The 13,731-nt window shown below is 38.5% G+C and overlaps 1 protein-coding gene across 1 annotated transcript; it reads left to right on the top strand.

Annotated features, from left to right (window-relative positions):
* Window positions 1–3,548: 3,548 nt before the first annotated feature.
* NEK2 (NIMA related kinase 2) lies at window positions 3,549–11,318 on the top strand (the record flags this gene model as incomplete). The annotated part of the gene is made up of 9 exons (XM_080341926.1): window positions 3,549–3,644; window positions 4,310–4,527; window positions 5,603–5,840; window positions 6,541–6,623; window positions 6,872–6,998; window positions 7,795–8,014; window positions 8,964–9,018; window positions 9,101–9,171; window positions 11,044–11,318. 9 exons carry the CDS (start codon window positions 3,549–3,551, stop codon window positions 11,265–11,267), a joined length of 1,332 nt encoding a protein of 443 aa, XP_080198052.1. The 3' UTR covers window positions 11,268–11,318.
* Window positions 11,319–13,731: the final 2,413 nt, after the last annotated feature.

The raw sequence follows: 13,731 nt of genomic DNA, 5'->3' as shown, positions 1-13,731 counted from the left end.
GGATAAATCAAATCTGGAGTTAGTAGAATATATATGCTCCCCTTTCTCAATGCAAAAACGTATTTTCTGTTCTCCTCAGTCTCCTCCTCATTAATTCCCATACTGTTAGCTTTTTGGTTGTTTTTCAGTCCTTCATGTAAAAGCTTAGCCTGCTGCTGAATTTATTTCATGTGCGTTTATGTTTTCCACATTTTAATGGTTTGTAATGCAAAACCATAAAGGTGCAGCTGCTGCAGCAAACTCCCTTATTGAAGTTCATCTGCTGCACACATTGCTTTTGGAGTCTAGCTTGGCTTTGAAGCCTAACATTAGTGAAAAGCAGCATGGTCTTACGCACTATAATTAATGCTTCTAAACTTTATTCTGTCCTGTCCACAGCTGTGTTGTGCAGATTTTCCTCAATGAACACATTCTTTGTTTCCCTCCCAAACCAGCAAAGGAAAAATACTAGGAAATTTTACCCTCTGGTACTTTTCAGATGGTGCTTCTAATATCCCAGCATTTTTAATGCTTTTGTTAATCCTAGATACAAATTTTGACAGTCAGCAACTAGAAAAATGGAAAAAAAATGGAGCAATCTGTGTACAGTAATCCTGGGTAAATGTAAAATTCTTGTGCATGAACCAAATGAGAGAGGGTGGAAAAAAACCCAAACAATGTGCATAAAGACATGTTAGGACAAATGCGACTGAATATTAAAAAAACCAACCAACCAACTAAAACAACACCACCAACAACAAAACGGGTGAAAATGAACTAAAATAAAACACTCATGTTTCAGTCACTCCAATATTTATAATTCCTCTTGTTGTAATTTAAGTGTGTTTTTAACATCTCTTACCTTGCTAATATCAGATAAACAATTCCTCCTTTTTTGCTGGAAGATTCTGGCACATTTCTGAGATCCTGGAATATGATTTTACATGTCTTTCACCTCTTTGAGGAGAAAATACAAGATTTTTCTCAGATATTTTTCTAATTACTTTTATAAAGTGCATTCATTTTTCATTATTCATTCTCTGTGTTTATTTTCAGTACTTTTCCCATTGGGCTTCTTTTCTGTTTCTCAACCTGCACTTCATGAAATTTTCTCTGGTTGGCTAACAAAATGTTGCCAGAAACCTAATTTAATTTGCTACGGTACTTTAAAATACTTCATTGCTATTAATCTGCATAATTATACTGAGCTGGGCTCCCACAGCAAAGTGCTACTTATTTCCATGTGCAAAAGAAGAAAATATCTAAGAGAAATATTAAATTACCTACCATATTATTTATCTTCAGCATGTAATATTTTGCCAGATAACTAGGCCCTGGAATAAAGGAAAAGCTACTCCTTACAGGACAAATGAAAGATGTCACCAAAATTGCCAAACTTTGGCAGTCAACTACAGAAGATTTTTGTCTGTGTGGGTACGTAAGTTTGGGAAAAATTATTAGTGAGATTTGATGTAAAATAAAGTAGAATAAAGTATTAGAAGCAATACAAAAAATAGACTATTGAAAACTACTTGGTAGCTTTCAAAGACCTGAACTCAACATATATATTTTCAAGACTAGAAATCTAACAGTTGCTCCTGAACTAGAGATCAGAGTTGAAAACACAATATATGACAAAAGGGGCCCCCATTTCAAACTTCGTATCTATTTTTGGAACCATTGGACTCTGGGTTCTCTTATATGGCCAGTGCAAAGATCAGACAGAAAGAAAACGCAGTGCCTACTGAAAATCTTAATGACCACTTTTAGAAATGCCTTTTTCTCAAAATTACCAAGGTCTTAAAAAATAAATATAATTGTAAGTAAAATGACTGTGCTACTGGTTTTTGGAGCATGACATTTTGACATTTTTCTGATTCAAACGAACATTTCAAGATAGTCCCTAGACAAAACACAGTGTTGAAAACCTACTCTATTTCTTCCGAAACAGAAAAACTCCCATTGATAACAGTGGGAACACATTATGAACTTTTGCTAATTAGAAAGTACAGAAGTCTGAAATGGAGATATTTGAAACTTGAAATGAAGCTCATGGCCTGAATAATATGGACTGTACTTTTGGTCATTTTTTGCATAAGGCCATAGTTTATTTACTATGCTAATGGTGTATGTGAGGATTTTCTTTTAATAAGAATGAACAGTTTAGAACACCCTGTTACTCAGTAACAAAACTAAAATGATATTACACTGTAAAATTCATTTGCTCATTTGTAGATAGAAAGCTACAGGATTTTTATAGTGGAGAACAAGAGCTTTTGTGCCCCCTGATGATCAAAGACTAAGAATATAAGAATATGCCATAAATATTCAGTAATAGTATGACACCCCTGCCCTCAAACCTTTTCTAAAGCTTGAAACAAAATGGGGAAATGATTGATGAGCCCATGTGGAGATGCAATATGAGAAACTACTCTGTCCTATTGCTGAATTTCTAGGTCAACAAACAGAACTGTTCCCTTTTGTGTCTGATTCAGGCATTATACAAGTGTGCTACAATTCTTTGCTGAAGAACCAGGAGCTCTTGTTTCAGCAACTGCCACTTTCACACAGAGAGATTAAACTGAATCCAGAGCTGCACTCTGGTATCACTCCAGAATGATTCTATATGATGCTGGAAAATACACTACACATTTCTTAAAAGCTCTGTTATTGTGTATGTTGTGGTATCATTTAGCGTAATTTAATGTAGCCATAATAATTACTGGTTTGACTTTCGGATATGGACCCGTGCATTCCTGTTTTCAAATTTACATTTTAAGCCATTTTTTTGTTTGTTTTCAAAAGCTGTTTATGTATGGTGTAACACAGGTGATCACTTACAGTGTAACAGTAAAGCTGCCATGACTTCTGGGGTTTTTAAGAATAATTTAGTGAAGAATCATTAAGACTTGTCCTCATTCGTTTTAAAAGGCAATTTTCCGGGGAGGGAAGTGTATTATTTTAAATAGCTTGAGGGGTCTGCTTTAAACACTTCTAACACTTCGCAATATTAAAAACCCCTCCATTAAGTTAATTTTTTATTGTTCAACAGACATAAGTATTTCGGGAAAGGGAATCATTAATAGTTATTTCTATGGGAAAAAAATATGTCTCATCCTGAGGAGTACGTTACTGATTCGTACCTCCAGGCACGATGCGGCTGACAGGGAGAGAGGAACCCCACAGAATACCGGACCGAAAGGGCCTCAAAAGCTGCCGAGCTCGCAGAACGCCGGGAGACCGCCTCAGCGCCTCACCCGGTCTGCGGGAAAGCACGGACACCTGCCGTCCACCCCGCTCTGGGGAATCGCTCGGGAAGGCGGCTGCCCGCCTCCGAGGCGGCCCCGGGGCTGAGGGGCAGCTCTCGCGATGTCTCCCTGACGCCACCCCCCGGGCGGTTGTAACGGCCGCGAAGTGAGGAGCAACTGTTTACGGCGGCGTAGCCAATGGAAAAGCAGGGCGCATGGGTGGGGCTGCGGAAGCCGGCCAATGGGAGGGAGGGGCGGTGCGTTTAAACGGCGCGGTTGGGGAAAGAGGGTCCGTGCGGCCGCTGCGCCGCTTGTGTCGCCATGCCCGGCCGCGCAGACGACTACGAGGTGCTGGTCACCATCGGCACCGGCTCCTACGGCAAGTGCCGCATGGTCCGCCGCAAGGCCGACGGCAAGGTAAGGCGGGGCGGGCTGGGCTGGGCTGGGCTGGGCACAGCAGCGTGCCGTTGCGGCCACGTCCAACTGCGTGCGGGCGGCTCTCCCGAAAACGTGAGTGGCTTTGAAAGCCCTTCTCCCCCCCTGCAGAACTCTGTCTCGTCTGTAGGTCATTAAGCTTTTCAGTTCAAGAAGCACAGGGAACTACTCGAGAGAGTCCAGCACAGAGCCACGAAGATGATTCAGGGAGTGAAGCATCTCCCTTATGGGGAAAGGCTGAGGGAGCTGGGGGTCTTTAGCCTGGAGGAGACTGGGGGATGACCTCCTTAATGTTTGTAAACATGTAAAGGGTGAGTGTTATGAGGATAGAGCCAGGCTCTTCTCGGTGACAACCAATGATAGGATAAGGGGTAGAAACTGGAACACAGGAGATCGCACTTAAATATGAAAATAAACTGCTTCTCAGTGAGGGTAACAGAGCACTGGAACAGGCTGCCCAGGGGGGCTGTGGATTCTCCTTCTCTGGAGACATTCAAAACCCACCTGAGCACATTCCTGTGTAACCTCATCTAGGTGTTCCTGCTCTGGTGGGGGGATTTGAACTAGATGATCTTTTGAGGTCCTTTCTACGCCCTAACATTTCGTGGTTCTGTAAAGTTTCTGTTTTGTTTGTTTTCCCTCCCTAGATCTTGGTATGGAAGGAGCTTGACTATGGCTTGATGACGGAGGCAGAGAAACAAATGCTCGTTTCGGAAGTGAATTTGCTTCGTGAGCTGAGGCATCCGAATATTGTCCGGTATTATGATCGGATCATTGACAGAAGCAGCACAACCCTGTACATCGTGATGGAGTACTGCGATGGCGGCGACCTGGCTACCCTGATTGCAAAGTGCACTAAAGAAAGGCATGTGAAAACTATTTGTGGCAATTCTGGAGTGTCTAGTATGAAGTATCTCAGCCAATCAAAAGAAAAGTGAAATGTATCTCTTAACTTTTGCATCTAAGCCTTTAGATCAAACAGCTTTTCTGAAGTGTGAAAGGTTTTGTACAAAATTATAACACCAATGGGAATTGTCCTAATGAGTGCACCGATGGGATGTTTATGTCCAAATAGTAAAAAAAAAATGAGCTCTCTTATGAGGCAGAAGCTGGTGAAGGATTTTTGGATGCAATGCTAGGCATGGGGTTGCAGGCAGGCACTTTTATCTGTGGGTTCTTCTGGCTTGCCCATCAGTAAAGTCACTTGTACCCTATTTTTCGTTAGAACACTGAAATACATGAAAAAGTTATTTTGAACATTATGTGCTAGCTGGTTTATGCGTATAAAGCTTGTGGAGACATCAAGTTGATAAGACCTCACCTTGGTCTAATCTTAGACTTAGCAGCCTACTTATTAAGTGTATATATAATATCAGTTTTCATATTCTTAGGTTAAATAAGTATGTGACACCATGTGTTATTTTGAGAATAGTCTAAAATGGTACTGCAGCTGCCCCCAGACATCAGTGTTTTCATTTAAGGACGGTTATATTAAAAATCAGGCCTGTCTTGGCTCTGTTGTATGTTGCTCATTGTAAACAGCTGACAACATACTGTTGTCATACCTGGTCAAAGGGACAGATCCCATCACAAAAGCATCAAATTGATGGTTGTGTTTTAAGTAATGGAAATGCTATGTATCTGCTAGACTCTTGAAAAGAGGAAGGAAATATTACAGGGATTGTGCAACAAAAGTCTTAAATGTCTGAATGTGTGCCAACAAAATCAGAGCTTTTTGTTGTTTGTTTGTTTTAATTTCTATTTTTAAATTGGAATATGTTAGATACTTGTTGATGTTAGTTTTCTATAAAGGTGCTGGGGTTGATTCAGTGATGTTTTATAACAGTAGTATTAAAGTTACAGAATTAAGACTGCCAGCAACTACTTAAGCTAACATATGCTTAGAGAATACATTTGTTAAACAATGTATTTTTTTTCAGGAATCACTTGGAAGAAAGCTTTGTTCTCAGAGTATTGACTCAATTGACACTGGCCCTGAAAGAATGTCACAGGCGAAGTGATGGTGGAGTTACTGTGCACCGTGACCTAAAGCCAGCAAATGTCTTTCTAGACAGCAAGCAGAATGTGAAACTTGGAGATTTTGGACTGGCTAGAATATTGCACCATGACACCAGCTTTGCCAATACATTTGTTGGAACTCCATATTATATGTCTCCAGTAAGACCTCCCTTTTGTGCCTTATCTTCCTTTTTGTCCTTCTAAGGTCTGTTTTCTGCAGTGTTGGTCTCAGAGTCCACGAATGTTTGGCAGCTTTTAATGAAGAGTTACTAGTATTAAATGAAGGTGACTTTTTTCATAGAGTCCATATGTTCTGGAGAACTGCAAAATAATGTCATTTTCATCCCTTTCTTCCCCACACTGTCACTACCTTCTACATAAAGTTGCTCTTCACTATGTCAGTTTTGATATATATGTTCTTGGAATATTAGAGACATGTTGGAATATGTTGTTCCTGAAAAGGAATAGGGAAGGTAGAGTGGTTTTATGTTTCATAGGATTAACATAAAGAGCTTACTAAATTACCTCTTGATGGTAGGATTTTAATTTGTAGTGGAAATGGGCAAGAATGAGTTGTTTCCTTGATGTGGTGCATTTTGTGTGGGAAAGATGAATGCTGGCTGAAATACGGAGTTGTATTGACTGAAGATTGTTGCAACACTCCAGTCTTCTATAGTGTAGTACTGCCTTAACTACTTAAAATCCTGCTAGTAAGAGTAGCTGTGGGGATTAATTCAGATGGAATCTTAAAAGTAACTCAAATAAGTAATGGTTTAATTCAGGTTTGAACAGTAGCTGATTATCCTGCAATAGAAGAAGTGTCTTAATTAATGAACTCAAGATTGTTCTCTTTCTTTAGGAACAAATGAACCACATGTCATACAATGAAAAATCTGACATCTGGTCTCTAGGATGCCTCCTGTATGAATTATGTGCTCTCTCGTAAGTATAGTAGAGTGGTAATGAAAGTGGGGAACATAGCTGTTAATGCATGTATGATTAAATTTTATGTAGATGAAAGCTTAAATATTTCAGATATTAGTCCCAGATTTCTATTTCTGTATCGGTCTTGACATTAGGTAATCAAAACAAACCTTTGACTGTAGCTTTTTTGAGTCTGATACTTTTCTTCAATGAAAATAAGTCCTGTAAAATTAGTGAAAGAATCCAAGAAAAATGTTGTTCTTCAGGCCTCCGTTTAGAGCTTACAACCAAAAGGAGTTGGCAGAAAAGATAAGGGAAGGGAAGTTCAGACGAATACCATATCGTTACTCGGAGCAGTTGAATGAACTTATCAAAGAGATGCTGAATGTAAAGGTGAGAACCAATTACTAATTTTTCTACCTATAATCTGAATTAATACTGAAATACTAGTTTTCCTTCTAAATTATGATACAAGCTGATCTGAAGTAGTGGTTCTTATCACCTTGTCACTGGCAATATCACTTGTAGGGAAGGAAGGGAGGAATTGAGCTTTGAGTCCACTAAACAGAGGCAGAAGCTCAAGTGTTATGTCAGGTTCACAAGGTGCAAGAAGGCTGCCTCAGTATTGGCTTATACAAAATTTCCTGATAGTATGTTTAACAAGGTCTTGTAACTGCAGGGTTAAAATTATTCCAGTGTATTTGGAAGTTGGAAGGAATTGTTTTGTCTTCATTTTGGATTTTACTTTGTGGCTAATGTATAGTTTGCTCCTATGGCTGGCACGCAGGTTTTAATGCATGGGAGAACAAAGCTGTAACAAGGACCTGAGTCTCCAACAGGAATGGATCCTTCAGGACTCAAATGAGAGGTGGAGATGCAGAGTGTTAGCTTCAGAACCTACTGACAGTTGCCTCTGTAGGCTCACCACCCTGTTCTAGCTCTGGAAGGAGTGTGTACCTGAGTTATGAGAGCCAGACTTCCAGCTTCTGGAGTTGAAGGCTGGTAACAGCCTCCTCGCTCAGCTTTTGTCGTCTGGTTGTGCTACCGCTTCCTAACTCCATTTTTCTGCAGCTTCTCCTTCACTGTATAGCACCTCAGCTGGTCTCCACCTGCGATGGGTCTTGCTTGGGAATCCTCAGCCTTAATATTTCTTGGTTACAGATGAAACCTGTTGATGTCTTTCCTTTAGGATTATTGCCGACCTTCTGTTGAAGATATTCTGCAGCACCCCTTGATAGCAGACTTGGTGACAGAACAACAAAGACAAAATTCTGATAAGAGAGGCCAGAGATCATGTGAGCCAGAAAGGCTGCAGCATTCAGATGCTGCAGTGAATGAGCTGAAATGGAAGGAACAACAATTACAGGAGCGAGAACAAGCCATTAAAGAGAGAGAGCAACGTTTGGAGCGTATGATATTCCACTTTGGGAAGGGGATGGCAATGGTATTCTGATTCAAAAGAAGTGTGGAGGAAGGAAAGACAGACAGTTTTCAAAACCCTCCCTTTAATGCATTAGAATTTCATACTCTTGCATTCACTGACAGAATTCTGTCTAAAGACTAAACCAAGGATAGGCTTACTCATCTGTACTAGTTCTCATTTAAAGTTACTAAGATATAACTGGCAATTTGGATATAGAAGTTTGATTTGTTAAGATTAAGCCTAAGTGGCAATTAGGAAATTATACAGAAAGACAGGGTCTGAATATATTGTTCCACACTGTGCAGTGTCAGTTGCTTTTCACCTTCTCTGTTTAACTTAACATTGGTAACCTAATGTGTAACCTAAGGTGAGCCTGATGTTGGAGGGAAATATACTTGAGTAAACTGTCAACCCCTTCTATAGAAGCTGCACCCTACAGGTAGCTTGCCTGTGAAACCATTTAGATGGCTGGTCCTCCTGCCCACATAAAATACCTCTTTGCATATGCAGTAGGCACTCTAATACATATTTTAACCATATATATTGTTTTCTGAGCCTGAATAACAGCTGCTGCTGTAAATGTGGTGTTTAGTCGTAATTGAATTATAGTATCTGGTATGTAAGTATTTATTCAGATCTGACATTGTGTGTGCCATGAGTTAGTGCACAGAATAGCTATAACTTCATTGTTGCAGATAAGGCAGAGTTTGAGGTGGTCGGAGAAAAAGGCATGTCTGGGGTCCTTGTCCAGTGCTTTAAAGGTGTATCTACAAAGCAGTTGTCTTGCTTTGTTTAGAGCTATAGAAGCAGAAATATGGGTGCATCTGACAGGCTATTACTGGTGTATTTTTCTGCAAGAAAATCTATCCTTCACGATCACTCCAACTTTAACATTCACATATTAACACTGCATACTACCATATTTCTACTTCCAGAGAGAGAACGGGAACTCTGTGTTCGAGAGAGACTGGCAGAGGACAAACTTGCTAGGTATCTTACTAACCTATAGTTACCTAGATCAGAAACTCTATAGTGTTACAACAAAAAGCTTGAACTTCTCTTTTTAAAACAGAGCTGAAAACTTGATGAAGAACTACAATCTATACAAACAGCAGAGGATATTATCTTGTGCGGATGGTCCAGGTATGAGAATATACAAGAAGCCACTTGTACTGACAAATGTAGGCTGGTCTGACCAGAAGACTGCCCCTGATGCTCGCCATACTCTACCTGGTCCTATTGTAGCGATACAAACCCAAATTACATCCACGTGGTTTAGAAGAGACTCTGTATTTTCAACTTTGCAAAGAGATGCCGTGAATGATGCTTAACCATGAGTATGAGTGACCACTGTCAGCACTGCAGTCTTGTGCTGTTTTGAAAATTAGGTTCTTGCTGTAAGCTAAGTGACATACTGATTTGTAACTCAAACTTTCTCAGAGCTGCACTCATTTGACTTATGGATGTCTTTTTATAGACCTTTGATTTAGTTAATTTTAATAAAATTGAACATGTGTAATCACTTAAACTTTAGTTCAACTTTGAAAAATTTCAAGGTGGAAAATAATATTTGTTGCAAGTGACCTACCCATGTCTGGTGTATCATATAAGCTCTGAAGAATACAAACTGCCATTATTGTACTCCAGTTTAAGTCACTAGGAAAAAATAATTTTAAAATGTGCTATAATGCTTTGACTGCCTTTAGTCCAGTCTGTTTTACAGTAGTTATTGCCCTATAAGTATTTGAGCCTCACCACTGTAAGAGGTAGTACCATCTGTTCACTGAGCCCAGCCTTCATAGTAAAAATGATTTGAGGATCTAAATCCATTTTGAAATAGTGGTGGAATATTAAATGGCTGGGTCCCAAGTACTACTCTAGATCAAAGAAATCTGCACACCATTTAACGTGCAGCAACAGTGACTTTGTTTAGTTTTGGTCAGATGAATAAAGATAAGCATGTCACTGCCTCTAATACAAATAAAACTGAAATTGCAATTTTTTTAATTTTTTTTTTCTTTCTAAGAAGTGCTTATCACAGCACAAAAGAATACAAGTAAAATGCCACCAGAAGTTAGTGGTACTTCAGCCATTTCTAGCATTCCTGTAAATTTTTGAGAATTCCACTTATCTCTCAACATCTTACCTGACTTTGATACATTAAAGAACATAAAATTAAGAATAAACTTGCCTTAGGCTTGCTAGTGGTTCTTCTAGCACTGAATGACTGAAGGTAAATGAGCTTCAGCATTTACTTCTGTTCTCTTTCATATCTTCCACCCTCTTACACAATATTTTGATCTTAACGGGGTATTAATTTTTGGAGGTAGGTGAAACCACTTTGAGTAATTAATACCTCAAGACAGACACTGCAGAAAAGTGATTATATTTATTACAAGACTGACCACATCTTGCAGTATCTGTAGATCACTTGATTAAACATTTGTCCCAATGTTTGACACTCTTCCACTTAATTCCATGGTAGTCTTGCAATACTGCTTCTAAAATTATCTTCAGATATTGCTGTGTTTCTCACAACTGGACTGCATCTCACATCTTTTAGATTCCCCAGTTTCTCATCAGTCAGTGCTGTGGTTTACTTCACCTTAAAATGGAATACCCAATATCCTGGTTTCTAAGACAGTGTCCTAGACACTACCCTATTTTTGCAGGAATTTTCTGATTCTTAGGGAAGGCTTTAATGTTAAAACAGATACAGCTCACTAATATGACACTACTAAATGCTGAGATATTCACTAGCCTCTTCAGTTTGGCTCTTCTTCTTTTATACTTATTGCATCCTTGCTTTAGTCTAGTAAATTGAAAATTGAGGCTTGTTTTCATTTTTTCTTCCGTAAATGGAAATGAATTGTTGCTATGAAATGAAATGCATTTAATTAGTTGGCTTAAAGCCATAGGCGGATAATAAAATGGGTGACAGGGTTAAAAGACATAAGCTAAGCAATAAATGCTGCAAGATGCACTAATTCAGTACTTATTTTTGTATTTCTTAAGATAATGCACTCCTCCCCCTTTCTACAACCAAGAAGAAAGTACATTTTGGTGGAAGTGAAAAGAATGCTGTGCCACCTGCTAATTTGGAAAACCATCCCCTTCCAAAAGGGAAATGCTCTGATCTCAAAAAACGTCTATATGCTGCAAATCTACGGGCTCAAGCACTGTCTGAACTGGAAAAAAACTATCAACTAAAGAGCAGGCAGATCTTGGGCATGCGCTGAAAACGTAGCATAGATGTACAGTATTTAACTTTTTAGAGTTGATTAATGTATAGGAAGATATTTGTGACTCCTGCTTTAAAGTTGGAACCTACTGAAAATATATTGTAACAGTTGTTATATAAACTTAGTCTATGACAGGTTTTTCGTTATAAAGGCATAAGAGATTATGTTATGAAAACAGGTAGATTTGATACCAAGCTAGATGAGCTGAATGAATTGTATTAGTAAAGAAAAAATATCTTGGTGCTGTTTCTGTTTGCCATACTTTGGTCTTCTGAAAATGTATAGAATGAATATTGTAAAACAGATATTTTTTTTTTAATCTGTTGTGAAAAGCTTTTCAGATGAAAAATGTACAGACTCACAATCTATATTTTAAAATGATGCTGTATGTAATGTACAGTACTTGATTAAAGAAGTATTGATATTTTGTATATGTGGAAGAACAGTGGCTTTTTGTCTGTGCATGTAAATATTTAACTACTAAAAGAGCAAAAAGAGATTCTATGCTATCTCTTCATACTAATTAGGTGACCTATCAAAGCAGGTTACTTTTAGTTTAATGTCTTTGACTAATGGGTGGGGTGGGTCAGTTTAGCATAATCACTGAGTTTATATTCCTTACTGGCTGGACAGCTGAATGGCTTGTCCATCAGCTCCTGAAAGGCCTGCTTCAGGCACAGCATTTGCTATAACACCTTTGGTTTGCCTCGAAACTGTTATAAACTGATGCCCTGAGACTGCTATCCTGGATAGGATGCCATCCAGGGTATCAGCAACTGTGTTTTGGGAATGGGCAATTGGACTTCAAATAGCGAATCTTTATTTTCTTGAAGCTTATGACATATCTCCAGCTTTCTCTTCACAATTTGCTGCCAGAGTAGGAGCTTCTCACTTAAGGTGATGTAAGTTTAATTAACTGGCTCAGACTCATTAATTTAAAAAATCCCTTGGAACTGTAATGTCTGACATATATTTTATGTAGCTTTTCTGTCTCTGGGTTGAAATGCCACAAAACACACATTCTTAGAAAACAGCTGATTTTAAAAAGTTTTGTTTCCTTACTGGGCCATGAATATTATCTAAGGAGGTATTCTAGGTGCTTTTTGCTCAAAAAAAGATAATTTATTTGAAATGTCAATTTCATTTGGTATATTTCCTGATTGATACCAAACAACAGTTCTACTCTAGCACATTCTTAACCACCCTGCAGGGTTTATTGTATTTGCTAGCATAGTGGTTCTTGTTTTCACCACAGCCTTTCCTTAAAAGAAGTAGAATGCGAATATTTGGTTTGCCAGTCTAAAACTACTATGATTCTGGTGGTCCTTACCCAGCATCAGCTGTGGTTGAAACATTTGGCAGGTACACAGGCAGAGTACCTGTGCCATACAGATCAGCACAACTTTCCTGCTGCATTCTGTGATATTAGGCTCCTTACACACATTTGGAAGGTGAATCCCTACTTTCTCACCATGTTTGTATATTCAAATTTCTCTGTTCTGTGGCCCAACTAGAAGATCTGCAATGCAGTTCTACTGGCCTTCATTAGGATCTTTATTGTATAGCCCATAAAGTAGCAAAGGGTGGAACATGCAGCAGTGTTAGTCTAATCTGAAAAAATTATGTAGGTTGCAAGAATTTCATTGTGTGCTTTGTTTTCCTCAAAATGCAGGTACCAATCAGTGAAAGGAGGAAACCAAGCAACCAAAAAAATAAAGTAGTAATTAATAATTTGGGAAAGACAGTATTGTGAAAGGGCTGGTGTTTGCAAATACTTCGCTTTCAACAAGAACAAACCAAGAAAATGGCGCAAGAGGTTTTTTTATTTTTATTTTTATTTTTATTTTTATTTTTATTTTTATTTTTATTTTTTTCTTAGAACATATAGACGGAACAAATAATTTCTGTATTTAAAAGTAAAATACCTTCGGAGCAATACCTGCAGCTTTCCTACACTGACCTCGAGATGGCACTGTTGCCCTGTAATTGTTGGGAATTTCCTTCAGCCTACTAATACATTCATACAACATTTCAGATCAGATGTAAATCTTTTTTTACATGTTTTGTTTCAGAAAATCGTAAGTCTTTTACTGCAAGATACTGATTTTATTAGGCTATAGAGGCATTAGTACTTATTGGTGCAATTAATTGCAATTATCTCTGATTTGCAATTTAGCATGTTTTATGTGTGTTTTATAAAAATATTTCAGCCTCCTCTTAGTTAACAGTTACACTATTATGAATAAGAAATGCTATGGAGAGTGCAAACTCTATCAATCACAATGAGAACAACTTAAGTTACAGCTGTAGCACTGAGCTGCTTCAGCTGCTTTATTCACAATGTCTTCTTGAGGTATTATCACTTGAATACAATAAATTCCGTGTCTCTTGAGGTTTTTGAAATAAGAACTCCCTAGCAGTATGTGTAAAACATAAGGGAAGGCATTCCGGACATGGTCCC

Source organism: Nesoenas mayeri, assembly GCF_963082525.1.
Source record: "Nesoenas mayeri genome assembly, chromosome: 3".
Taxonomy (NCBI): Eukaryota; Metazoa; Chordata; class Aves; order Columbiformes; family Columbidae; genus Nesoenas; species Nesoenas mayeri.
This window is presented reverse-complemented; position numbering and strand designations above follow the sequence as displayed.